At 38.8% G+C, this 24,121-nt stretch overlaps 4 protein-coding genes across 6 annotated transcripts; 2 read left to right on the top strand and 2 right to left on the bottom strand.

Moving 5' to 3' along the window:
• The first annotated feature begins 2,947 nt into the window (after positions 1 to 2,947).
• LOC132958759 (E3 ubiquitin-protein ligase RNF14-like) lies at positions 2,948 to 5,274 on the top strand. Its single transcript, XM_061031792.1, has 4 exons — positions 2,948 to 3,278; positions 3,812 to 3,912; positions 4,216 to 4,368; positions 4,467 to 5,274. The coding sequence occupies exons 1-4, from the start codon at positions 3,272 to 3,274 to the stop codon at positions 4,911 to 4,913; spliced, it is 708 nt and encodes a 235-aa protein (XP_060887775.1). The 5' UTR covers positions 2,948 to 3,271; the 3' UTR covers positions 4,914 to 5,274.
• Positions 5,267 to 10,058, bottom strand: LOC132958890 (ciliated left-right organizer metallopeptidase-like). The gene is made up of 12 exons (XM_061031975.1): positions 9,830 to 10,058; positions 9,614 to 9,753; positions 8,736 to 8,861; positions 8,568 to 8,652; positions 7,719 to 7,867; positions 7,423 to 7,606; positions 7,227 to 7,296; positions 7,009 to 7,105; positions 6,744 to 6,859; positions 6,163 to 6,265; positions 5,777 to 5,886; positions 5,267 to 5,687 (listed from the first exon to the last, which is right to left on the bottom strand). The coding sequence occupies exons 1-12, from the start codon at positions 10,056 to 10,058 to the stop codon at positions 5,510 to 5,512; spliced, it is 1,587 nt and encodes a 528-aa protein (XP_060887958.1). The 3' UTR covers positions 5,267 to 5,509.
• A 4,290-nt stretch (positions 10,059 to 14,348) lies between these two features.
• On the bottom strand, positions 14,349 to 18,017 carry LOC132958344 (uncharacterized protein DDB_G0292642-like). 3 transcript variants are annotated; one of them, XM_061031094.1, is made up of 5 exons: positions 17,715 to 18,017; positions 16,161 to 16,273; positions 15,929 to 16,026; positions 15,438 to 15,608; positions 14,349 to 15,342 (listed from the first exon to the last, which is right to left on the bottom strand). In XM_061031094.1, exons 2-5 carry the CDS (start codon positions 16,237 to 16,239, stop codon positions 14,887 to 14,889), a joined length of 804 nt encoding a protein of 267 aa, XP_060887077.1. In that variant the 5' UTR covers positions 16,240 to 16,273; positions 17,715 to 18,017; the 3' UTR covers positions 14,349 to 14,886. The 3 variants fall into 3 exon arrangements, with proteins under 3 accessions (XP_060887077.1, XP_060887079.1, XP_060887078.1); XM_061031096.1 differs by having other exon boundaries at positions 15,438 to 15,536; XM_061031095.1 differs by lacking the exon at positions 17,715 to 18,017 and having other exon boundaries at positions 16,161 to 16,469.
• A 26-nt stretch (positions 18,018 to 18,043) lies between these two features.
• LOC132958343 (ubiquitin carboxyl-terminal hydrolase 47-like) lies at positions 18,044 to 23,804 on the top strand. Its single transcript, XM_061031093.1, has 11 exons — positions 18,044 to 18,067; positions 19,255 to 19,359; positions 19,444 to 19,540; positions 20,301 to 20,416; positions 20,517 to 20,587; positions 20,796 to 20,921; positions 21,009 to 21,104; positions 22,320 to 22,448; positions 22,521 to 22,649; positions 22,746 to 22,821; positions 23,022 to 23,804. Exons 2-11 carry the CDS (start codon positions 19,302 to 19,304, stop codon positions 23,615 to 23,617), a joined length of 1,494 nt encoding a protein of 497 aa, XP_060887076.1. The 5' UTR covers positions 18,044 to 18,067; positions 19,255 to 19,301; the 3' UTR covers positions 23,618 to 23,804.
• The last annotated feature ends 317 nt before the right edge of the window (positions 23,805 to 24,121 follow it).

Raw genomic sequence — 24,121 nt, 5'->3', positions numbered from 1 at the left:
ATAAAACCTGTTCTTTAAAGAATAGTCAGTATGTCACAATCTAACATTGTGTTTCAACACGAAATTAGTTAAATTGTTAAAAGTGAAAATATTTGAATAGATTATTTGAACAGTGACACATTTATTTCTGTTTTCATCGTGTATATGCAAACATAAAACATGTTTACCAGTATTACCTGGGCACCTTTTTGTACCCTGCTAAAGTCAATTTTGTAACCTTTGAAAAGGCAGACATATTTGTTGTGATCAATTGAGGTACAAAAGTGTCACCTCTCACCAGAGATACAAGTTTGGTCTCTTTGAGGTAAAACCCACCAGGGTACATTGAAGTATCCCATATCAAGGACAAGCCAGTGGTGCCTTTAGGGTGCTGCCCCAGTGACGAGCCATTGTGCCCCAAAGGTATGAAATCAGTTCTCAAAGTGTACTGTTTTAATTGTTATTAGTTTATTAAGGTTTTTTTTTTGCATTTTATTTTCTTCTGAAATGTATAATTTGTCCCTTTCCTGTCACCCTGTCCACCACAGATGACATGACACAGTGTAATTATCATATGGCATTCAGCCTGTAAAGTCAGCGGTGAGCTCAGATGATCCATTGTATTTTTAATTATCATGCTTTTATTATACCAATCCACCCTCAGACTAATGACTTTCTGTTACTCCTTTTCCCAGAATAAACCACCTACCTGCCAGAATGTTGTTCAACTACTTTCAGGTGAAGGTACTTTCTCATGTTGATCAAGACTCACCTGTTCACACACCTTTATTGATAATATCCTTCTTAACGCACAACAAACTTTTTTAGTTCTATTTTTGCCTTTATTCCAGTAATGAGAAAATGCCTGAGGATAAGTCACAATCACCTGACAACGCCTGCTTTGCTTTGAGTTTCGTTTCTATTGTTTTTTTTTTATGTCAATCGTTCTTTCCATTACCTTTTTTTTGTCTTTGCACATGTCAAAACTCCAGTGGTTATATAACAAGTTGGCATATATATGACAAGGCTCGGTTAAAAATATGAATTATGTCTATTAAAAACGTTGTTTTATATATCTTTGATATGTTTTCTTCTGTGAGGAATAGCAGGATATCTCCTTTCTGACTTTGAAGAAATACAATAGTGATGTACTTTTTAACTGTACTTTACTTTTTGGTGTTAAAATAAAGTATGAAAAGCATTAAACTAAATCAGGGTAAACTTTTACATCATTATACAAATGTTATACTTAATTGATGCTGAATTAATGCATGATGCATGAATTAATGTAGGATGTATCGTTAACTCCTGCGGCTCACCATCAACTAATGTGGGGAAGTCACGATAAAATTCATTCAATGAGTTCTTTTTTAACACATTATTAGTTAAGGGAATTGAATTCACAGCTGCTTCATACATTACTGTGCAGTAACATAACATGACAATTTGACTTCTTCTACAGAAACCCTCTCTTCATCTGTTATTGATGTCAACAAACATTGAGTTTAGTTTAGTTTTTTATCTTTTCCATTTTTGTTACAAGGCAGGAGAAAACAGATCATTTGTATTGTATTTACTGCTTCTCTGTCCCTGCAGGCTTTAATAACATTAAGTACTGTAGGCCTACAGTGTATGTGTGTTTTTGTTAATGTACATTATAAAAGCTGTCATACATGAAATGCAGCTCAAATGATTTTGGAAATGGAAATCACAGGATGATCTTCATATATTGAGAAAACAATTTTAACAAAATTGTAACTGAAAAATAAAGACAAATTCAAATAACTGAACTCTTAATAAAAGGTTTAAAATACAGAGCTCTTGTTCTGTTTCATGCTAAAATACGTTTTTAGATTCATTCAGAGAGCCTGAGCAATTGCATGGTTCTAAAATAATAATTAAAATAGTGTATGATAACAGTAACTTAACAGCCAGCACTGTGTTTTAGGCTATCTCCATTCTTAAACCTCAACAAAAAAAGAGTTTCATAGCCTGGGGTCATTTGCATCATTTTTTATTGTCATTTTACTGCATTTAGACTACTTCCATGTAATCTAGACTCTAACATTCAAATGCTGTGAAACGTAGGATATGTACAGGCCTACATATTCAGAATATTGATTTTATGACACATTCAAAACAAAGAGGTTTTAAGAGAAGGGAAATTCAACAATTTATTTTCCTGCAGCTCATATGGAACATATGACAGCAGTGTAGTTCAGAGTCTTTGTGTTTTTTTCTTCTTTGTCTTTTCCACATTTATATTATTTTGATACACAGTCAATGGTTCCACATCAGTTTCCTCCGGGCAGAATTAGAAGAGTGTGGATGGTAGAAAGGTGACTGATCCCGTAAGCCATCACCAGAGTTGACTCCTCCAGGGTTTCAGCTCCGAACACAATCCGGACATCATCATCTGAGCAGAAATAAAGAGAACTCAGGGCTGGCTTTTATAGATAAACACATTCAGAAGTTTAAGGCTGATAAAACAATAAATGTTTTCTGATCTGTCAGAAAAACAAATGTATTTTTCCGCGTGGGTAGGCCTATGTTATAATAGTCATATAACTATTGAGAAATAGGGGACTACTACTACTGAAAATGAAGTGAGACGTACTTATCCCGAGGTCCTTTCTGATTTGCCGTTTAAGCTGCTTCACAGTGATGTTCTTCATCTGCTCAATGTTGTCACACAGATCGATGATCTTTTCTTCTCCTCTGGGACCGTGTACATTCACCTGGATCCCCATTTTGCAACCAAGCCAGATCAGAGCACTGTGAGAGACGTGTCCAAGTGCAAACGATCCCAGTGCATTTAAGACTGATTTGAGAAGTTATGCGTCATGAGGTGATTGAACATCATGTGACTTCTAGACAGGTGAATAAGCTACTGGAGCTACACATCCGTTGTTGAGACCGAGTCGAGATGGGGAACAATCGGTCACGTCAACGAAGTTCCCCGCAACAAAGTTCCCCGGCGCCAACACCGACCAGACAATTTGGAACTGCTCCCTGGAGAACACCTTTGGAAACGGAGACAGAGTCAAGCAACCCAGCTGCACACAGGAGATATGCAGTATCTGCGATCACGGCGCTACGACCTAGAGTGAGGACAACAATTACTCCATCAACGTTTATTGCTAAACCAAGTAACTCATCGGACAATTTGGAAACTGTACCAAATGTTGATTCAGAACCAGAGAATTGGCCAAGAACTTTGACAGCTGAACAGGAGGAGAGGTGTTACGACCCAAATGACACAAGGTTTACATTCGTCGATGGAGAAGATGAAATGGATTGTAAGAGAACAGAACCCCCAAATTAATCTGAATTTTATTAAACATATAGCCTGTAATAAGGTGAATTGGCCTATACTTAATATTTTAAGGTTATTTGGAGGTTTTCAATTAATTAGGCTACTGAAAAATCGATAGCCTAGTTGTAAAGTTGTAATTGTAAAGTAACCTACAGCCTTTTGTATTTTGTTGCTATGGCCTACTCACAGAAGAAGTGTTTAATGTTTCCATTGCAGCAGAACATTTTGGGATATGTCCTTTTTTCAGGAATAAGTCAAACCCTGAGGCGTGAGCAGGAAAACAGAGTTAATGTTAACTACAGGCAGCAGTATGCCTTATCCTGTTTAGCAATCGACCGTGGTATAAGGTAAATGATGCACTTCAAGGTGTTCTTCATGAAGGGACTTTGGACTCTGCAAAACAGCTGTCCTGGTCTCCTCTCCATCCATAAATTCCTGATACCTGACACCTTGTTGGGTGTCATTCTTTAAATACAAAACTAACTACCACTGTCTGTTGCTCTTTTTCTCCTCTAGTTGAGTTCAATGACTACAAGTCTCTCAGAGCAGAGATGTCCTGTGGTCATACTGTGACTCCAACGTCTCTCATCAACTGGTGTCTCTGGCAGCTGGACCAGGTATTAGACAACTATTATTTTGTTATTTTTCTCCACATTTTTCAAAACTGGAAAACAACTTTTAGGTTGATTGTCAGGCTTGTTCTAGAGCTATGGATCTTATGAACTATGAGCAGTAGATTTACTTTTTATTTTTTGTTTGAATCCACTTCGTGTCTCTTAAGGCATGAGGATTTTAAGTGTTGATTATTTGGTAACATTAAGGACTTTTCAGCTCTTCATCTGTCACTTAATTCATGGTGGTAAAAGTAAACGACAGTGGCAATTAAGTACATTTGATTGATTTTCTCTTTAATTCTCAAGGGTAAGGTGGAGTTTGTCTGTGGCCAACATAAATGTGATGCTGTGTGGTCATATGAAGAGGTTTGCGAAATGGCTCTGCTGACTCCTGCAGAAACAAAGAACATTGACAGAAGACTGTTCAATTTAGCCAAAGATAATATGGATGCCAAAAAAGTAAGTATCTACCAATCACAGGTTCTAAGAGATATTGTTCATTCATACTGAAAATGTTTTTATTAGTTTTTTGATTTTTAACCAAATTTACTCAACAGTGTCCCGGCTGCAAGAGTTTAGTGGTGAGAAAGGACCAGAATGACCTGAGGGTGTTCTGCACAGTGTGCACACGTAAAAAAAGAAGGAGTTACGAATTCTGCTGGCAGTGTTTGAAGAAATGGACAGGTCCATCTGAACATGCCGACTACTGTGCAAACCCTGAATGTGTTAATCGGCCACTGGAAATCCTGAGAAAGTGTCCCGAGATCAACTTCGAGGATGTTAAGATGGTGACCGGCTGTCCCTCTATCCGTGCCTGTCCCACCTGTGGGTTTCTGATCGAGCATAGCAGAAAAAAATGCAATCAGATCAAATGTCCCCAGTGTAAGGTGAAGTTCTGTTTTGTGTGCTTGAAGCTCTCTGCAGTCTGTGATTCATATTTCAGTGCTTGCACCGATGGTGTCGCCCCAAGACAGACCTCGATACCAGTATGGAAGAGGAAATAAGATGATGTGTGAAAGAATTAACAATGCTGTAGTTTATTTTTTTTGTGGGGGGGATGTATTACAGCAATGTAGCAGACTGCCACTTTAGCATGCATCTTAAATAGGAAAACTGTCAATGTTAAACTTGGTGCAGCCTGATCAAATGCCAGCAGGGTTTCTTTCGCAAAGCTGCAGAATCAAACGGTGTAAAGAGCAAACTAGTTCAACTATATAAAGAGCCTCATTTCATATCACAAGCCATTTTGCTGTCATGCATTTATATGAATTACAATCTAGATCACAGAAGTAAAAGGTAAGCTTCTCACTCTGAGCATGACATCATGGGAATATGGTGAATTACCTCGCCTGTGACACATGCCCATATGTAGGGTGAGAAACCAGCTGATTGATATTTTTGAGCTGCGTTTGATCACAACAGATTATCTTTATGATTTTCACATTACTCTGTTCAATAAAAATTGTAATAAAAAGGATTTTTTCTCTGACCGAATAACTCTTACAATTACAACACAGCCTTCAGATAAATTACTGAGAAGAGACAAACAAAATTATAGAACAATTAAAGTTTATAAAGCCGGTTTTAGAGGCTGTGTTTCCTACAGATTACTGTGTTCATCTGTGCTGGTGTGGATCCTGATCCTGCAGGAACATTTTCTGTAAGACACCAAGACTGCAGCCAGGAGACACACGGCAGCAGTGATGCCTAGAGATGTTTTGACACCGAAGGACAAAGAGGTCCAGGTCTGGGCTGAAGTTAAAGTCCCATATGGATCTCTGACCAAAAAAGAAATACAGTGAAGTTAGGACGAGCTCAAAGTTGATAGAAAGTGCGAGTGTTGTTGCTTGTTTAGAATCACAATCACCTGGTGACGGAAGCAGGAAATGTATCGACGGCGTCTGAAGGAGGAGTGATGTCAGAGTACAGACACAACCTCCTGTCAGGACAGGAAACTGAACCCTGGTATCCTTCAATCTGACCGTAAAAAAAAAAAAGATATTACATTAACAAATAGACTGCACATTTAACACAAGACATGCTTCACTACATACAAACACTATACTATAACTTAACAAAGGCAATAAATCAGCTGCTGTTTTTAATGGTGCACGGTATTTAAATATGGGAATTACTCAGATTGAGTAACCTGTTTTGTCAATCACACCAAATCTTGTCTAAATGTAAATAATCAATCTTTAAAACTGTTAACAATTAAAAGCTTCTGTTTCTGTATTTTTTTTATGTCGTTACCTGAATGCTTCCCCCTGCTGGACACTCCACCCACTCAGAGCCTGACACGTGGATTTGGTACCTGTTTGGTCCAGTAGGGCAGCAGTAGCTCCGTCTGTAGGGACTTGGGTTGGGAACTGGAGGGTCACCAGTTCAAGTCCTGGTGCGGACCAAATATGGAAGTTGGTCTGGTAGCTGGAGAGGTGCCAGATCACCCCCTGAGCAAGGCACCGAACTCCCTCCCCACCATCAGCTCAGGAGCGCCCGCTGTGGGCCGCTCCGTCACTCTGGCTTCTCTCCATTAGTGCATGTCCATAGGATCCTGTTTCTGCATGTGTGTGTATATTTCAGCCTATGTGTGTGTTCATGACTTACAGAGTGTAAAAACTTAAATTTCCCCTTGCAGGGATGCAATAAATACATACAATAAAAGTAAATCTTAATCTTACACCTGTGTCTGTAACTGTGCTGATGAACGAAGGAAACTGACTCCGGTTCTAAACAAGAGACGAGTGAAGAAAAAAATGACTTAATAATCAACTTAATAATCGAGGGAAATAAAACACATTAATACACTCACATGTGCACGTGAAAGCACACACGTACACACCTGTCTGGTCAGGCTGGAGAAGAAGCATCGGCTGTCAAAACCAAAGATCTCCCCAGTCGAGTCCTCTTCAGCTGACCGCCTGGGGTTTTCCTTTTTCCAGCACTCACTCTGAAGGGAAAAGGTGGAGAGGGTTAACGTGATGCTCATATGAACATGAAAAAAGACTGAAAGCGTTGGCATGAAAAATAGAATTGATCCCACAAAGCTGCTTTACATCATTTGAAATCTACAACTACAGAGCAGGAAATAGTTCTTACTCCATTTTTGAGGGGTTTATACACTCTGCATCCCTCCAGGTATTGATCGGTCTTGCACTCCCCTTTGTGGAGGTGAAGGTAATGACACCCAAACCCACTGAGAAGAAGAAAAAACGCAAACATTTAGTGCTGAAAATGTAATATTTAAAATTAAAAAGTGGCTTACATTCCTATCCAGACTATATGTTGTAGAGATAAACAATTATAACTTCATATACCTGCCAGAGCAGAAAAACGGTGAGGATTTGTTCTGACAGGTTGACAGGGATCCAAACATGGCCCCTTCTCCTACAAATCAAACATTTATCATATATTTTATGTTTTTCCAGTAAATAATCTTCAGACACGTGTCAAAATGTCTAAGTTGTATTTCTACGTTTTCAGTTAACATCAACACACTTTTTCTATACTTACCGTCTCCCCACACCAGACTCTGTGCCCTGCTCACGTCTACATTGTACCAGCCCGTGTCCTGTAATGCAGCCAAGGTTACCGGGTCGATCCGGACTGAGGATGAGTCCGCTAGCTCTGCTGCCATGATGGAGCCCTGAAAGACCCTGGACTCCCAGTGTGAGGACACTTTGCCAGGAAGTACACCCTGCATTAACAAAGTAGAAGATCATATAAGGGAGGCCTCTTGACAAATCTGGTTAAGTTGGAGCGGTTCTGCAGCTCTGCTAAAAGATTTGAATTGAAGCTCTGTTCTGTACAAGGTTCTCTAGCCATCCCCCAAGCTCAGGATCAGTGGAGTTCAGGTGCTTCTGCAGGGCTGAGATGACAGATGGGGTGTAAATCCTCATGTGGCCGGATCCATCAGAGTAGGTCACTTTCCCTTGAGGAGAACAGTCGGCACCCTCAGCTAAAAAATAAAAAAACAAGAACAATTTTTCATCCAGGGTTAAAAACACTTTCAAAAGCATGTGAAGTCACATGGATATCTAAGCACACTTTGAAGTATACTTAAAGATTTCAATGTTTTGTGTACTGTAAAGTGCACACCTAAAGTGCCACATTTTGAGTAAATCAATTGAAGTGGGCATTTTGAAGTACATGTCAAAGTTAACAATTTAAAGTATATTTAAAAGTTTTCACTTTTAAGGGCCCTTCAAAGTGTACACTTTAAGTGCTCTTAAAAGTTCAATCTTAATCCAAACTTCTTATTATACATTTTTTGAGTTCCCACTTAAGTGCACACTTTAAGGGAACTTTTAAACAAAATTAGAAGTGCACACTTTTTCGTGAAAATTCAAATTGCACAATTGTAAGGGCACTTTACTGCCACACATTAAACAGTACTTAAGAGAGCACACTATTAAGGGAACTTCAAAGTTTAAACTTAAGGTCTCTTCAAAGTGACATTTTTAATAGTGCACATTTTGAAGTGCACACTTTAAGTGCCCTTAAAAGTGTGCCCACTTCAGAATGCCCTATTAAGAGCACACTTTTAAAGGCACTTAAGAGTTGTTAAGGGCACTTAAACGGCACACTTTTAAGCACACTTCACATGCTGACCTCAAAGTATTATATAATCACATAAAACAATTGTGTTAAAAAAAAACCTTGAGACATGGAGGAACAGTCTCGCCAGGTGTGGAAGAGCTCTTTAGAGAAACCCAGCACATGAAACAGCTCATGGATCACAGTCTGTAACATGAACACACAAGATTTAAAACACAATCCCAAACTACCTAGAACATTTTTGTTTTTTTTCATATTTACAATAATACCTGTACAGCTGCCTGGTGACTAAACGTTTCTCCTTTCAGTCTTTCCCTGCAGATGACCACCACCCCGGCCACAGGTCGTCCAAGTGCATCTGTCTGGCAGTGAGCAGCGTAGGCCAAAATATTAAGCTTAGGGGGCAAAAGGACACAAGGATGAGTATAATGAAAGCATCAGCAGTTAAGGAAAGCTTCATCTTTCATGAATTTCGATTCAATTGCAAAATAAGAAAGTGTGTATGAAGTTACCAATGTCAAAAGTAATCATTCAGCAAGATCAACTTTGTTATCTAAATAGGTTTAATTACAGAATGAAATCTTAAATATTCCCTTTTGAAATAATGTGACAATGATAATTTTCCAAGCTACTGTCATAAGGGATACATTTTTTCTTGGTTTTCTTGGAGGATTTTTAACTTTAAGACTTTATAAGGGAGAATATGTCAATATATGCTGTTACAAATATTTTGGGGGTGAAAAAATCTATGTAATGACTAATAAAGATTTGATGAAAATGAAAAAGACAAAAGTCAGTCAATCTCTATTTCTCTTTTCTGTAATTTTAATATTGTCCTCTGCTGCCACCCTGAGGGATTTTTCAGGATTTTTTTTTTATCAAAGACAATTGCTCATGAAAACCTTTATCTGGAATTTGAAGCGTTCTGTCGCGTCTCGAGGCAGGATGTTATCTAGAGCAAGTCGCAGTCTGGCAAACTCTCTTGGGTTAGGGTGGATGAAGTCCGGGATTGTAGGCGTGGGACCCCGATACGTCCGTTCCTAACCCCCAAGTGGACTCAATGCCCTGTGTCTGGAGTGATGACGCTCAGGTGAGTACCTATACCTCTCAGGAGAATAATCCCTTTCGGTAGGATAATCCAGATGACGTGAAACGTGTCTGCTCTTGTGAGGGGGCTGAGGCCATTCTGATGAATAGCGCTCTCTGGAACTGACATGGCGCCTTGGAGAATGACGACGCTCTGTCCGACTCCTGCTTGGCTCTGGACTATAACCACGTTCATCTCTTCTGGAATGAGGTGGATGACGGATTGAGTGGTCGTCTCCAAATGAATGGTGCCGATGTCTATCTGGAGGCTGTTCACCTTCCAGGTCGTAGTCAGGATGCCTGGCCAATGGACTGGAATGACGTGTCTCTCTTTCCTGATGGAAGGTAGGTCGTTGGAGTGGTGGCTTGGGGCCACCTAAGTGCTGGACCTCTATTTGAGGTTGCACTGCTTCAGCAGTGTTCCGTTGCTGGCGCTGCTCCAACCTGGAATCACTGTGCCCACTCTGGGCTCTGAGCTGCTCATTCTGTAGTCTGAGCTGCTGCATGGATACTAGAAGACTCTCTTGTTCCCTTTGAAGCCTCTGACACTCTTTCTCCCACGTTGCACCTGAAGAATCCCATTTCTCAGTTATCGTCCACAGCGGGGGGCTGTGGCGCTGCTGACTGACTGGGGATGCAGAGCGTGAGACAGCTATACTGTCTAGCTCCTCTTCCTCTAGTACTGGTGCAGATGAAACAGGTGGTATTGTGGGTGGTAACAACGATCTGCATGGAACATCAGATAGGATGTAATCATTGAGATACACGGGGAGGGAAGTCTGCCTCCTGACACGTGTGTCATGTTCCTTATCTGCATGGGTAGACATTTTTTTCTGCAGTGGGCTCCAGGATCCGGCTCGAAGGACCACTTGTGAGAAAGCCGTAGCTTTCCTGCTTAACTATGCTGGATCTTATTGTGTAGAAGTCGCTGCAGGTGATCGGTAAGAACCACACGTCTTTAATTCCACTTTGTTTATTCGTTACCACCACAGCCGCATAAATCCTGTTCTCTGATGAATCAGTGGTTCTGCATAAAGTATACACAAAACAGGTAAGTATAAACAGACTTCTTCACTAACAGATACAGTTCACAGCAAAGACATTGTATGACAGGCTTCTGAGCATATCAAAATAGCTTATTAATTTACATCAGAAAGGCAGCACTGCCCTCTACTGGTCATAATTCACGTTGACTACCTATCTTAATGCCATGTGCATGTCCTGCTAATTAACGAACAGAAATGGCTACAATGCCGCCATTCGGCATATCTCCTTATCAAAAACGTCACCTAATAATCAATAACTGAACTACAGTATATTGCCACAGTCACACAGAACACATGTATTCTCATCTTTGACGAAGATTATACAGTTAGCTGCTAATATATAACCAGTGAGCCAAAACAAACCTGTGCTCCATTAGCTTAAAGGGCAAAATATATATAAAGTATTGACAAATACTCTAGCAAAGATAAAACATATATTCTCAACCCTTTAACTCACACAACTTCACATCAGATGACAATTGGGAAGGATTAACATCCAGGAGAACTTCACAACGTGTTGAGTGTCTGGCCAGAGTCAGGGCAAAAGTGAAAGTGAAAGAGGAAAAACACTGGCAAAGACGTCCACCAGAGGGCGCCTTTTTCACACCCCTTGATTAATTTACGCAAACGTCACGTAAACTAGAACACTGTAAGCGCAACAATGCCTGAACGATAACTGGGGTTTATTGAAACGTTTTAAAGAAGTCTTTCTCTCTCGTTTGGATTTGCACTTCTAATCCCGTGTGCAGACTTTCTGGGCTACAACAGGAATCATAAAACTATTCTTCTTTTGAAACGCATGGTGGGGAGTCGCACAGGTACGAACCAACATTAGCATATTGAATTCCTGAGAAACGAAAAGTTAACCTTAAAATTAATTGTTTGAAATATGTCTTCTGCTTATTTCTTTTTTTGTAGGAAGCGTTTTGTTGCCGTGAGTATTCAATACAGGACTTTGCTTTATCTCTGAATTAAGGTTATGACATCAAATACTAAGTAGTAATATAGGAGGGGAATGACAATGAAGAGGATAGAATATTCAGGGGAAAGGGTTTATTTTAACATAGGCACCAGGTACCAGAGATAAGAGTGTATTGTGTTTGTGCTGCGTCATTAAAAATAATTATAGACTAGGGCTGTTTGGGAAAATAAAGTTTAAATTGTAATATTAGCACGCATGTCTGAAAGGAAATTAATCAGTTGTCTGAATAAAAAGTGATATAGTTTTCTTTTCAAGAAAAGAAATGGAATCAGCAGAGAAGAAACAAAAAGGTAAGGAGAAGAGATACATATGATTCAAATGGCAATCGTTGACATTAAAGCTCCTGTGAGGAATTTTTATCTGGTTGTAAAACAGACTGAAATTAATACTGAGGCATATTAATACTTATTGACGAAGACAAGAAAATGAGTGACAAGACTGACTTTTACTAAAGAGTACATTTGAATGCCTAAAACTGCTGTCACAAGGTAGGTGTCAGACAATGTGATCAACAGCAAGCTGAAGACACAGCACTTTAAAAAAGAAAGTTTTCCACAGAAAATATTCACTAGGATCGATAGATTGTTAAAAGAAAGACGGATGAGATTTTTATCATGAAACAATAGCCCTGAAACACGATGTACATGCACAGACTAGATTAACTAATGTGTCCACAGGGGGCGCCAAAATCGCCACAAACCAAAAGTTAAGGTTAAGTTAAAGTTACAGTAATCATAAAATATAAAATGTTTAATTTTGAGCAAACATTTAACACAGTATAGTGTACATAATATAACATTGGATGACGTATTATTCATATCTTAATGTTTTATATGTATATGCTGAGCATTTGCAGAACTTAATGGATACGGGGTTCTTCTGTTTTTAAGGCCAAGAATGAAAGTCTGAGATATATTATCTAAATGTTTAATTTATGTGCTTAGCTTTTTATGGCATGCAACAAACAGTAACTTAAATCATTTGTTCAACAGTTCCAGCACTGCATATCTGCTCGTGTACCGAGGTAAGACAACACAGATATCATTGTTGACTAAAATGTTTTATGATGGTTAATCAATGCATTGTTTTCATCTTGTTGAAAAGACTCAGAGGGTTTTAGAGACGAGGTGGAAGATCGACAGGATGAACCGAGTGGAGACCAACGGGAACTCAAAAGAAAAGTTTCAAGCCTCGTCAAAGAAGATCCTCTCTTACCGAAAAAACCACGTCAGGACAAGCTGAGAGAGGCAGAGGAGGGAACGCAACAAAGCAAAAGACAAGAAGGTGAGATGAGCATTTCCATTTTAACAACTTTGGAGCTGCTGAGAGGCTGAGGTTGGACCTAGTTCATTTTCTGATCTGCTGGACCAAAAATATAACCAAGATTTCAAAAAATATGTTTGATTTAAGGGACTTATATCAATATATTTGCGTCCATGTCCTTGTAATTGCTGTATCCTCTTACTCAATATAATCACACAATAAATGATCATGAACAATAGCCAAAAACATAACCCACTACATACCTTAACCTTAAAATTACTTAAAAATTACATTTTGATTCATTCATCATAGGTCAAATGTTTTGTCAGAGGAAATAATTTTTGTCTTATTTTCCCTCCAGAATGCACAACTCCAGATCAACCAACATCCTGAAGAAATCACTTTGCATTGCTCTTATCGTTTGTGGTGGTTCATCACTTTTGATACCTGTTATTCTGTCGACTCTAAACGTATTTTGATGGAGAGAGTGGGCAGGACTTATGTCAGCGTTGAAGATGAATTCAGAAATGTCTACTTGCAAGTTTCTACCAAAGTGATGGTGAACTAAATTACATATTGAGTGCAATTGCTTATTTTTTTAATCATTATTTTGAATTTCTGTTTTCTTTTTAAACAATTTTGATGACTAAGAGTCAAAAGTACATTTGCAGTTATTTGTGTATAAAATGAAACAAAAGATAGCAGTTTCCCATTCAATATTACTGAATAAATATATGTATTTTAAAAGCAGTATATTTCTTTAAGTGAAGAAAACAACCTTCATTTCTTGTAGTAAATGTGCATAAAAAGCATTAAGGCCCTGAAATCGTATTTTCATCTTTCATAAATATGAACAAATGTTACTCATGAGGCTAACAAAGGTATAGTGTCCTCTTAAAACTTGAGATGGCGTTGGTGGTGGAACAATGCACGTACAGGTGTTAAGTTCAGGTGAGGAGAAAACAAAGAGGACCCAGCACACAGCCCTGTGGGATGCCGTGTTCAGTGTGAGGGTGAATGAGGTCACCGCCTTTCACAGAAAATTGGTCACCCACCACAAAGGACCTTAAGTTTTATTTTTTACATTGCAGTGCTAGTGTTGATCTAAGAATCAAACTGCCATATTGACAGTGGATACTTACAAACATGTTTACCCAGGGTAACTAACTTTCTGATGCAGGACCATGACAACAATGTGGACCATGGATAAAAGTTTCTTTAATCAAAAAAAGTGCTGCTTAATGAGAATTTTTTAAAGATGTTGTTAGTGTAGGCCATACTTTTATATGTGTCCCTTTGTCCTTTTTATTTGTTAAGGAGGATTCAAACATAGTAGAAAACACATTAAAAGTTGACAATCATATATTAATTTGTCAAAAGGTTGGTGGAGTGCTCCATTGGTGCGGAACATTTTTACAAAATTAATGAAAAGAATGTATCCCTGCTGCTTTCCAGTGTTGGGATCAAACTTAAAAGTTATTGAAGAGGTCTGAGGCAGTCAAAGGGATAATTAATAAAAACTTTATTTCATCAGGGCAATGGACTCATCAAAACATGCAGACATGTTTCAGCCAGGCCTTCATCAGAACAGGTACAAATGGCCTCCAAGCTACTTCCTTTAAAGATTTACAACCAGTCACATCATGACATACAGTATTATATATAATTGACTGAATTTACAAGCTCCTCAGACGACTATGACAACTAGAGGAAAAGATAGAGGTCCATTTGACCAATTAGATCATGATATTGCAGGATTTCCAATGTATTCATCCAAAAAGACTCTCTTTGTAAGAGCTGTTTTAATCTGTCTCCACCTCTAGTTGAGCTTGTTATGTGATCAACTCCTGATGTTTTAACTCTTTAAAAATATCAGGTATCTATCACATAACCACCTCTCTGAGGGCAGCAGTACAATAATACATTAATGCTTAAAAAATCTTTTCATATAGCAACAAATACTTCAATACGTCTACAGTAATTTCTGTTATTGCTGCTTTTTACCCTCAGATAAAAGGATTCCACAATCCTGACCTTTTCCCCTCATTTCCTCTGCCACACAGGGATGGAGGTCTGTCTTGGGGCCACACCACTGGGACAGATTTTGTATGGAGAACTTGTTTTTTTACACTCAAGCTTTAGTTTCAGACAGACAAAACAGAACTCAATGTGACAGCGAGGGCAGTTGATGTTTTTGCAGTATTGTGAATTGTGTTCCACACTCAGGCCACATGTAGGACAGGCTCGCACTGACGGGCAGTCAGTGACCCCCTCCACAGCAGGCAGACTGATGGTCTTACACGTCTGCAGAAGTTGAAGGTCCTTGTTGATGCAGCCGTCATTTTCGCAGCGGTCAGATCTGGGGCCTGGACCTTTCCACTTCCTCTGACACTGCCAGCAGAAATAGTATATCTTCTTCTGATCGGCTGTACAGATGGTGCAGTGCACACACAGGTTGGAGAGATCTGTCCTCTCCACATATGTTCTGCACTTTGGGCACTGGTGAGGATAAAGACAAGACACAGAATACTTTTAAAACAGTGCACTTGAATTGAAAATTTAATTCTGAAATACTCCACTACTGGACGACTCACTGGCTTAATTTCACAGAATTTTGCAGCAGCCAGACGGGGAATGGTCTCTTCAAAGTACTCCATTTCCTTAACAGTCAAAGCCGCCATTTTGCAAACCTCCTGGTATGACAACAGTTTATTGCACAGTTCGGTACCTTCCACCAATGCAGGGCATCTAAATACATATTTACCCTTCAAAAAAACAAAAAAAAAAAAACAGGTTCTGGATCACACAAAAAATTGATGAACAAAGACAGAGAATTTGTATTCTGCAATTGGAAATGTGACCCCTGGAGTGCCTGGAGTATATAATAATAATAAAGGAGTAGTAGTAATAGTTGCAGTTAATCACTTTGGGTTAGTTCTGCAGAGTATTTATAAGTCTTAATACCGTAAGTCATGCTCTTTTATCACTGCTCTTGTTATCACAGTGTAACACAAGCAATATTATTATTTGTGAGATTACCTAAATTATAATTGACATTAAAAAATGTTTTCAGACATATACGTACCTCCTTCAGCTGGTTGAGACACCAATCTGTCAGATAATCAGGACCGACAGCGTGACCGCAGGACATCTCTGCTCTGAGACCATCGCTGTCTTCTGAGACTAAGAGGACACAACAATACCTTAATCAGTTTTTTCTTGTGAAGGAATATGGGTGTTTTCTGAAACAAATGAAAGGCTACTGTCTGTTTTGGTTTGACTTTATTGAACAGAGTTAGATAAGAAATTCATCTTACACGTTGGATCCAAGTCGTCCCTGTTGACAAACTTCAGGGTGGTATCTAGTGGGTCATAGTTCTTCTCCTCCTGTTCCATTTTTTTAATCACCTCAAAGGAAGAGCGTCTGAAACTAAATAAGATTTGATGAACACTCCATCTTTAAATCTGAAAATCTTTAAACGTGCAAATTCTAAGGTGGGTTCTGGGGTTTGGTGGAGAAAAATGCGAAGTGAAGAGTAAGGTATGCTTTATATAATAATATGTTCATGTATCATGTTCAGAAAAGTAAAAAAAAAATGTTTAGAAGGGGTAGACAGTGGGTAGAGACAGAAATCGGGGAGAGAGAGCGAGTGGGGAATGACATGTGGGATGGAGCCACAGGCCGGATTTGAACCTGGGCCACTCGCCCGGAGGACCAGAGCCTCAGTGCACGCACCAGCTGGTTCCCAAAGTGTGGGTCCAGGGGCCGCGATATGCCTTCCAAAAATGTTAAGGCCGTTGTATTCTCTTGTGTTAACAGTGTTTGGATATGAAAATGTGTGCTTGCTTGTGGAAATGCTCTACACCCAGAGGCCTCTGTCTCAACCACCTCAAGGGAGAGTGGGGGTCCCCAGTCTCTGGTATCCTTATTGTTGGGGGTCAAGACCTGAAAAGTTGGGGAACCCCTGCACTAGGCTATCGGGGCCCTCTCCAGAAAAGTTTTTTTTACAAGCTCAAAACTTATCAGAAGGGCTGGAGACAAACACTACATTTGGCAAGCATCACGTGAACATGTTTTATTGGCCGCGTGACTGATCTGATATAATAATCCGGTTCTGCTACTCAGGGAATTTTCCACTGCGGTCAAGCCAGCCGCTCCTCGCTTTTACATGGTGAAGTGAGCCGCCCCTAAATTTGAAGGGGCTGGTGGGATGGTGGGGATGGTGGATTTCTCAAAAAGTACAAAGTAAAAGTACTCCATAGTACCAGTGCATGTAGTCTAAGAAGTACTAAGTCCAACCATATTAGAATCATGGTGTACTTATGGAAGAAAATGTTTTAACCAGACATCAAAATCAGAAGAAAATACTCTACACAATGACATACATGTAATATATGACATACGTACAAATATTACAAGTAATATATTACAATATATGTATATGTAATATATTACAAGACATCAAAGTCAGAAAAAAAGACTCATTATAGTGATTTATAAGGAACTTTGACAGTGGATTTCTCAAAAAGTACACAGTAAAAACACCTTATTTTGAAAAACGGAAGTTACCGCAGACTCGCAGAATTAGCATTTACCATAAAGATCAGAATACGTGAGCACTTCAAATTTAGGGGCGGCTCACGTCACCGTGTAAAATGTTTAATGTTTTTTTTGTAAACTAAAGAAAATCTATTTTTAGGCCACAACAGAATATTGATAGGTTATTAAATGTACCGATGTTTAACTGTAAAAAGTTGTCAAATCTGTAAACTGTAATTTTTTGCTTGTAAATAACAACAAAAAACAGCTCCCTCAGCTTTTAAAACAGCATATTAACAGTAGATTCATTAAAGGAAGTAGGTTATCTTACCTTGGTAGAAAGAACAGGTGTCTGTTTTTGTTTTTCAACTTTCCCTTTCAGGTTTAGCCAAACCGGAAGAAATGCCGCCCCACCTTTTAAAAACTACAAAGCTCTGGACATTGATTTTACTCTGACAAGTTTAAAGAGCCTTTGTTTTATGGATCATTGTAGCTGGGGTTGTGTGTTGTTGTTTTTTTTTTACCTCCTCTGTCTCTCCTTTCGGCTCCTCCTTCTTCCTCCTCGCTGCTATCGAAAGTGAAAGAAAACAACAGGATGTAACTGTCGTGTGTTTTTACCCTCCCATTCCACTTACTGACGACAAACGCCATGGGTTGTAACTAACGCGTGTGTATCACTTCATGGTAAGTTTATTGTTGTTTTATTCCGGCTAACTTTGTCGTTTTAAAAAATCTATTTTCAAAGTCTCTGATTTGGATAATGAGAGGCTGCATCCGTTTCCATAACACCCAAACACAGAACTCACTGGCTGCATTCATGTAGACTACTTACTAATGACACTTAGTGCACATTTCGTCCTCTTACAATAACATTGGTCTGTAAACTGACACCATAACATTTTAGGCATTGTGTTTCTTTATTTGATCTTTAAGTGCAAAATAAAATTGCTCCGTGGAAACATGTACTAAAGTACAATGCAAATGCTTAGTATTTCAGGTATGCTTCCTCTTCTTTATAGCCTTTTATCCTTTCATGCAACTTGTATTTGATTATATTTAACCCTTACTTAACCAGGTAATTAACCCACTGAGAACCAGATCTCTTTCACAGGGTGACTTTGCCAAGAGGGCAGCAGCACAGCGTCATAAATAAACCTCACAGAAACAGTTTAAAGACAACACATTAAGAACAAACTAGAACTAAAACTTTACTTAAGAGTCAATTATTGCACTTTTTGAACATCATTTATAAAGTAGATTTGAAGCAAATTATAACTTTTTGTAGGCCTTTACCTTGAGTCTATAACGATCTAAAACATTAACAAAGAATGTTCAATATGAATGTTTATAGAGCTTGTACGACTATCTGCATCTCAAACCTACTTTTAATTGCAATGTAAATGTAGCCTAGTCAATTTAACTATTAAATGTAACAAAGAAGAAGAGGCAAAACTTTTCATTTTATGCTCAAATACAAAGATCAAGTCAATGTACTTTACTTTCCAAAAGTGATTCAGGGGAAAGGATTCTGCATTCACTTTTTTTTTTATAATCTTGAACGGTCTTTGGAATGTTTTAGGTGCATGTGTAATGAACAATAAAAAAGATAAACTCAGGTTAATGCAAGAGGACTGCACTCTCTGTCAACTCAATTGAAATCTGTGATACCCTCCTCCTTAACGCTCGGGGCGAGAGTTCAATCAGCAGATTCTGAACAAAAAGGTCATTTTAGAGATGATTTCTAAAGATGAACAAAGCTGCAAAGATCTTGATTGACGTCTTGTGCTTCTACAAGAGTTTTATTATTTTCTGTAATGAATAACCTGCCTGTGAAGTCTTGATATTCTGCTTGATCTAATGTGTATCTACAGGCAAATCTTTAGTGCTCCAAAGATGTCAACATTTGAAGCATTTCACTATGAATCCTAAGTTAGTGAAAGAGTTCAGAAGGAAACTCCGCAGCTCAAACATCGCAGGTAAATAACACAAAGTTCAGCATCCCCACGTCGCTCTAAATGTGATAACTACGTGCTTGATGTCACTATTTTTGTTTTTTTAAGATTACCATGGTCTGAAGAGTCCGGGTCTGACCTGCTACTTAAACAGCGTCCTCCAGGTGCTCTTCATGACTGAAGACTTCCGGGAGGCTGTGAAACAGTGTGTAACCTCAGCTTCCTGTTGTCCTTATCTTTTTATAGATCTTGATTATTAGGATGGAGCGAGCAGCTCGTTAGTTTTGCATAACGTCTGGAAATGAAAGTAAAATGCTCATTCTAAAGGTTAAAAACACTCAAGCTGAAGTTAAAATGAACATGTTTGAAGTGTTACAGGGATTATGAAACACCACTGAATCTTTTACGCTCTGGTATTTTTTCCGCAGAAGACTGAATGAGTTGGTGAACTCTAGATGTGCTATTACAAAGCTTTATGCTAAGCCAGGCCAAACAGCTGACAGGTCATGCTGTATATTTAGTTTAGCTTGTAAGAATTTTTACTAAATAATGCGCTTTACCTTTAAGACAGATGTGTAATAATGTAGTGCACTCAGTTTACTGCACGTTGCACATATTGCACAAGTTTACTTTTTCTTTAAATTGTATTTTATTTGATTTACCATTTTGTTTTGTATCTTTTGCACAATTTAGAATTTATTACTGTAAATATTATTTATCTTATTTTACCTCATTTTATTTGATCTATTTTTACCTTATTTTGGTTGTATTGCACCGTGGGACGGAGACAAACGCAATTTCGATTCCACTGTATGTCTGGCATATTTTGAAATTGGCAATAAAGTTGACTTTGACTTTGACTTTTTAGTCTTTGGAAAGAATTAAATAGTGCAGCTCACATGAACAAGGCATCGTTCTATTTCAGATGAAATACTCTGTTGCATGTACCTCTCACTGTGTAACAGATGCTGCAGTGACGATTCAACAACTATCGACTTACAGCTGGCCGATCTGTTTTCTGACTTGGAGAAACAAAATGCCAAAACCCACAACATAATAAAAAAACTTGGCATCACGAATGGTAAGTCTGGACTTCAGACATGACATGGCTCACTTCTGACTTACAGAGGCTGACATTCTTTTAATATCTGACGTTATGTTTTTTTTCTCCATTCACTCAGTGTACGAGCAACGAGATGCTGCTGAGTATTTTGAGAAGATCCTTTGTCTGAGCAGCCCAGAGACATCTAAGGTAGAAACAAGTCAAAGATTTTCTCATCTGAATTTAATTTAATATTGATGCATCTCAGTATAAGAATCTCCTTTAAGTTCTCTTTAAACTGGATTATGCAAAAAAGATTTTGGTAAAGTTTTTTGTGTGTTTGAAATGTTCCTTTAACTAGACTCACATGATCACGTCACACAGGACTTATTGAACCTCTAATGTGCTTTTTATCCAGTCATTCAAGGGGACGCTGGATCACAGGACCAAATGCCTCAAGTGCAAACACATAAGTGATACCAGCAGCGCTTTTTGGATTCTGCCTCTTACCGTGGAAGAATCTTGTCGTCAGATCTACAGCATGGTACTCTGTTCTACTCAAACACAAAAGATTTTTTTTTCTTCTCAAAATATGCAAATGTACTTATTTTTTTTTTTTTTGTGTTTGTAGGAAAAGGGATTGGAGGACTTCTTCAAGGGAGAAAAGTTCTGCGGGGACAACCAGATTTACTGCACCCACTGCAATAAAAAGCAAAATGCAGTAATTGTGAGTGTTGAAATGATCCCTTTTAAAATTCCTCTAAAACTCTTACATAATTTCTCACGAGTCTATTTCGTAACAGTGGTGTTTATCAAAGGCTGCTGTAAATTTGAACTACGTGACTTTGTAGTGTCTTATGATATATTATTTGTCTTTCAAAAAAGAAAACACATTAAAAACGCTCACACTTCCATTAAAACGCCTGGGAGGATTTTTTTTTGCGGGTTATGAAAAAGACAGTAGTGAGCACTGACGTCTCCTTTTGACCTACGGAAGCAAACAACGACAGCATCAGAGAAAAGATGAATTATCTCTATAACGTTGTTTGTAATGTCCAAAATCACCAGTGGGTAGGTGTCGTTTGAAATGATGAACAGCATGCTACCGAAATCGTCTTTTAAAGAGGACATATTATCCCCCTTTTCCAGCTTTTCAAACAGTCCCCCTGTGGTCTAAATGAAACATCTGCGCTGTGCTTTGGTCAAAATATAACATGAATCAAGCACCAGAGGAGGTTTGTGACCCTGTATAAACCAGCGCTCTCAGAACGCTCCGTTTTGGTGTGTGTGTCTCTTTAAATGCAATGACCCCCATGAGTTTTCCCAGTAGACATCAATCCTTCGTAGTGAGAATAAAAATGGCGCAAAAGTTTTGTTCTAGGCTGGGGGTGGAGTCCATGGGTGGAGATAACAGCGGAGGGGAGGGTTTTTTTTTTTTTTTTTTTTTACCAGAATCCCACTGTGACATCACAAACTGAGAAAATTTGAAACGGAGGATTTTTCTCTGTTGTGTTGTAAGACTTATGCAGACCACAAACAAAGGACTGAATATGATTGATTTCATATTTTGTGGGTCAGTAGACACTCAGGTTACCCAAATGTGTCTTCAAAAACACTGTAAAAGTGGATTTTTCATAATATGTCCCCTTTAAAATAAATACACTGAAGTGTTCAAAGAATACAAGGTGAGATTCTTTTTGGTCCAGACTGTAAACACTACTTACACATGTACAGGACAAAATCAGCAAAGAGACAAGAGGGGTCGCCAAAATCAGCACAACCTGAAAGTTCCTGCAATGAAGACTTATAAGATGCCATAGTGCTGTTAGATCCATTTGACTAATTTCCTCTTCATTCTGATCCTCTGAAGTGTATTTTCCAGGCACAGTCATCTTTCTGGAGTACAATGCATGGAGTCTTATGTCTTCATCATGTTGTTTAGGGCTGTGAGATGACACGGCATCCACAGATCCTGACCCTCCTGCTGAAGAGGTTCAGCTTTGACGACAAACGCAGGTGTCACGTCAAGCTTCACTGCGAAGTGGAAATCCCCAAAACTTTACACATGAGGGTATGTTCTTGTTTTACTTCTTCTTTTCATTTCTTAAATGTGTCGACTGTAACGTCGCTTCCCTCGCTGCAGCATTGCCAATACGACCTCTACGCTCAAGTGGACCACTTTGGTGATCTCACAGGAGGTCACTACACGGCGCAAATCAAATCCTTTGAAACTCAGGGGTGGTATCACTTCAATGACGACATCGTTAGGGGGGTAAGGAAGCTCGTTTTTGAATGCAGTATAATTTTACAAATCCTCTCACAGTGTAGAGTACTGAGAGCGCTGACTGATGTATTTCCAATATCTCAGGTCAGAAATCCTCTATTTAGGGGCGGAGACGAGTGTTTGAGGTCTGCTACAGCTTACCTCCTCATGTACAGGAAGGGTAAGTTTGCTAAGCATTATCATGTTATGATGGTCTTAAAATCTATCCTCATAGCGTCAGTCTTTGCTTCATGTGTCATTCCTGCGTTGCTCTTTTAACATCATGTCCGGCCTCCTGAGATCTCTCCCTCCCAGTGATGCGTTTACTTGAGTAAATGGTATTTTTTGGTAATAATCACATTTCTTTTCCGTTCTTCAAAGTGAGAAAACATCCTGAGAAATCTGATGAGGGCCACCTGACAGCTTGCGGTGCAAAACAACTGGAGGATGAACACCGTGCAGAGGAAAACTTCAAGCCCTTAAACGGTGATTTGTTAAACCAGAGCCACGACGGCGTGGGTTTGACTAAACAGACAACGTTTTCATGGGGCCTGGAAAGTAAGCTTAATCATGGGCTGGTGAGTTTGAGGCACCACAAAAAGATGATTCAAGAAGACGAAGGACAAAAAAGAATTGAGCCAAACAGCCAGCAACTTGAGAGGAAATCAACTGATCACTTCCAGTGTTTGAACACTAGAGGGAGCCCAACAACACAGCATGCAAACTGTACGTTAGAAAACAAAAACACAAAGGTGACCAGGACTGACCGGGAAACACAGAAACTCACTCATTCAAGAACTGAAATAACAACGAAGGGGACTGAACGAAGCCTTACCATTAATAGACTTAAAACTGCAGAAGCTAAAGTGGACAACAGTGTCAGAGCGGCAGCCAAAGAAACTGGGACAAAGGGAGAAAAAAGTCCAGGAAATGCTGCAAAAAGCAGAGACGAAGTCATAAGAGAGCCATGGAGGTGAAGAAATATTAAAGATATCTTAACTCTTAACTCTTAAATCATGACTGCATTTCAGTCTGAATAAGTTTCTGTTATAATTATATAATTATAATGTTGTTGTGTTATTTTTTATACAATGACAATAAAGTGCATATCTATCTTTGATTATTTAAAAAAATACTGAAATAAAAAGTTTTCTTCCATTTTCATCTTTTGTACGACTCATGTAAAACTAATTCTTTTGGCACTGTTGTGCTGTTATCGATACATACAGATCTAGATTGCTGATCAAATGTTGTACAACAAAAAAAAAAAACAGTTTCTTGCAGAAAGGACAGGAAAGAAGAAAAATTGTATAGGACCAACATTCCCCTTAGGATGTTTAATGAGCTCTTCATTTGTTGACAGGTAACCCATGTTTTGTGTTTGTCCTTGTGTGTGAATTCTATTGACAAATCTATTTTTCACATTAAATACATACGATCTGTTTAACAGGACCCATCATTTAAAAAAGTGTATCATTGTA

Source organism: Labrus mixtus, chromosome 23 (assembly GCF_963584025.1).
Source record: "Labrus mixtus chromosome 23, fLabMix1.1, whole genome shotgun sequence".
Classification (NCBI taxonomy): domain Eukaryota; kingdom Metazoa; phylum Chordata; class Actinopteri; order Labriformes; family Labridae; genus Labrus; species Labrus mixtus.
The sequence above is the reverse complement of the archived record's forward strand: the minus strand, read 5'-3'. Positions and strand labels throughout refer to the sequence as shown.

Excerpts from the sequence above, each read along its gene's own strand:
- LOC132958759 (XM_061031792.1), top strand. Across the intron at positions 3,913-4,215 it reads GTCTCTGGCAGCTGGACCAG|GGTAAGGTGGAGTTTGTCTG; the intron begins GTATTAGACAAC and ends TTAATTCTCAAG. Across the intron at positions 4,369-4,466 it reads ATAATATGGATGCCAAAAAA|TGTCCCGGCTGCAAGAGTTT; the intron begins GTAAGTATCTAC and ends TTTACTCAACAG.
- LOC132958890 (XM_061031975.1), bottom strand. The coding sequence starts at position 10,058 with ATGCAGCAGCTCAGACTACAGAATGAGCAGCTCAGAGCCCAGAGTGGG. Across the intron at positions 9,754-9,829 it reads TCCTGACTACGACCTGGAAG|AAGAGATGAACGTGGTTATA; the intron begins GTGAACAGCCTC and ends ACCTCATTCCAG. Across the intron at positions 5,887-6,162 it reads CAGCAGGGGGAAGCATTCAG|ATTGAAGGATACCAGGGTTC; the intron begins GTAACGACATAA and ends TTTTACGGTCAG.
- LOC132958344 (XM_061031094.1), bottom strand. The coding sequence starts at position 16,239 with ATGGAACAGGAGGAGAAGAACTATGACCCACTAGATACCACCCTGAAG. Across the intron at positions 16,027-16,160 it reads GGACGACTTGGATCCAACGT|TCTCAGAAGACAGCGATGGT; the intron begins GTAAGATGAATT and ends GTGTCCTCTTAG. Across the intron at positions 15,343-15,437 it reads AATTCTGTGAAATTAAGCCA|TGCCCAAAGTGCAGAACATA; the intron begins GTGAGTCGTCCA and ends TATCCTCACCAG.
- LOC132958343 (XM_061031093.1), top strand. The coding sequence starts at position 19,302 with ATGAATCCTAAGTTAGTGAAAGAGTTCAGAAGGAAACTCCGCAGCTCA. Across the intron at positions 19,541-20,300 it reads TTCCGGGAGGCTGTGAAACA|ATGCTGCAGTGACGATTCAA; the intron begins GTGTGTAACCTC and ends ACTGTGTAACAG. Across the intron at positions 20,588-20,795 it reads GCAGCCCAGAGACATCTAAG|TCATTCAAGGGGACGCTGGA; the intron begins GTAGAAACAAGT and ends CTTTTTATCCAG.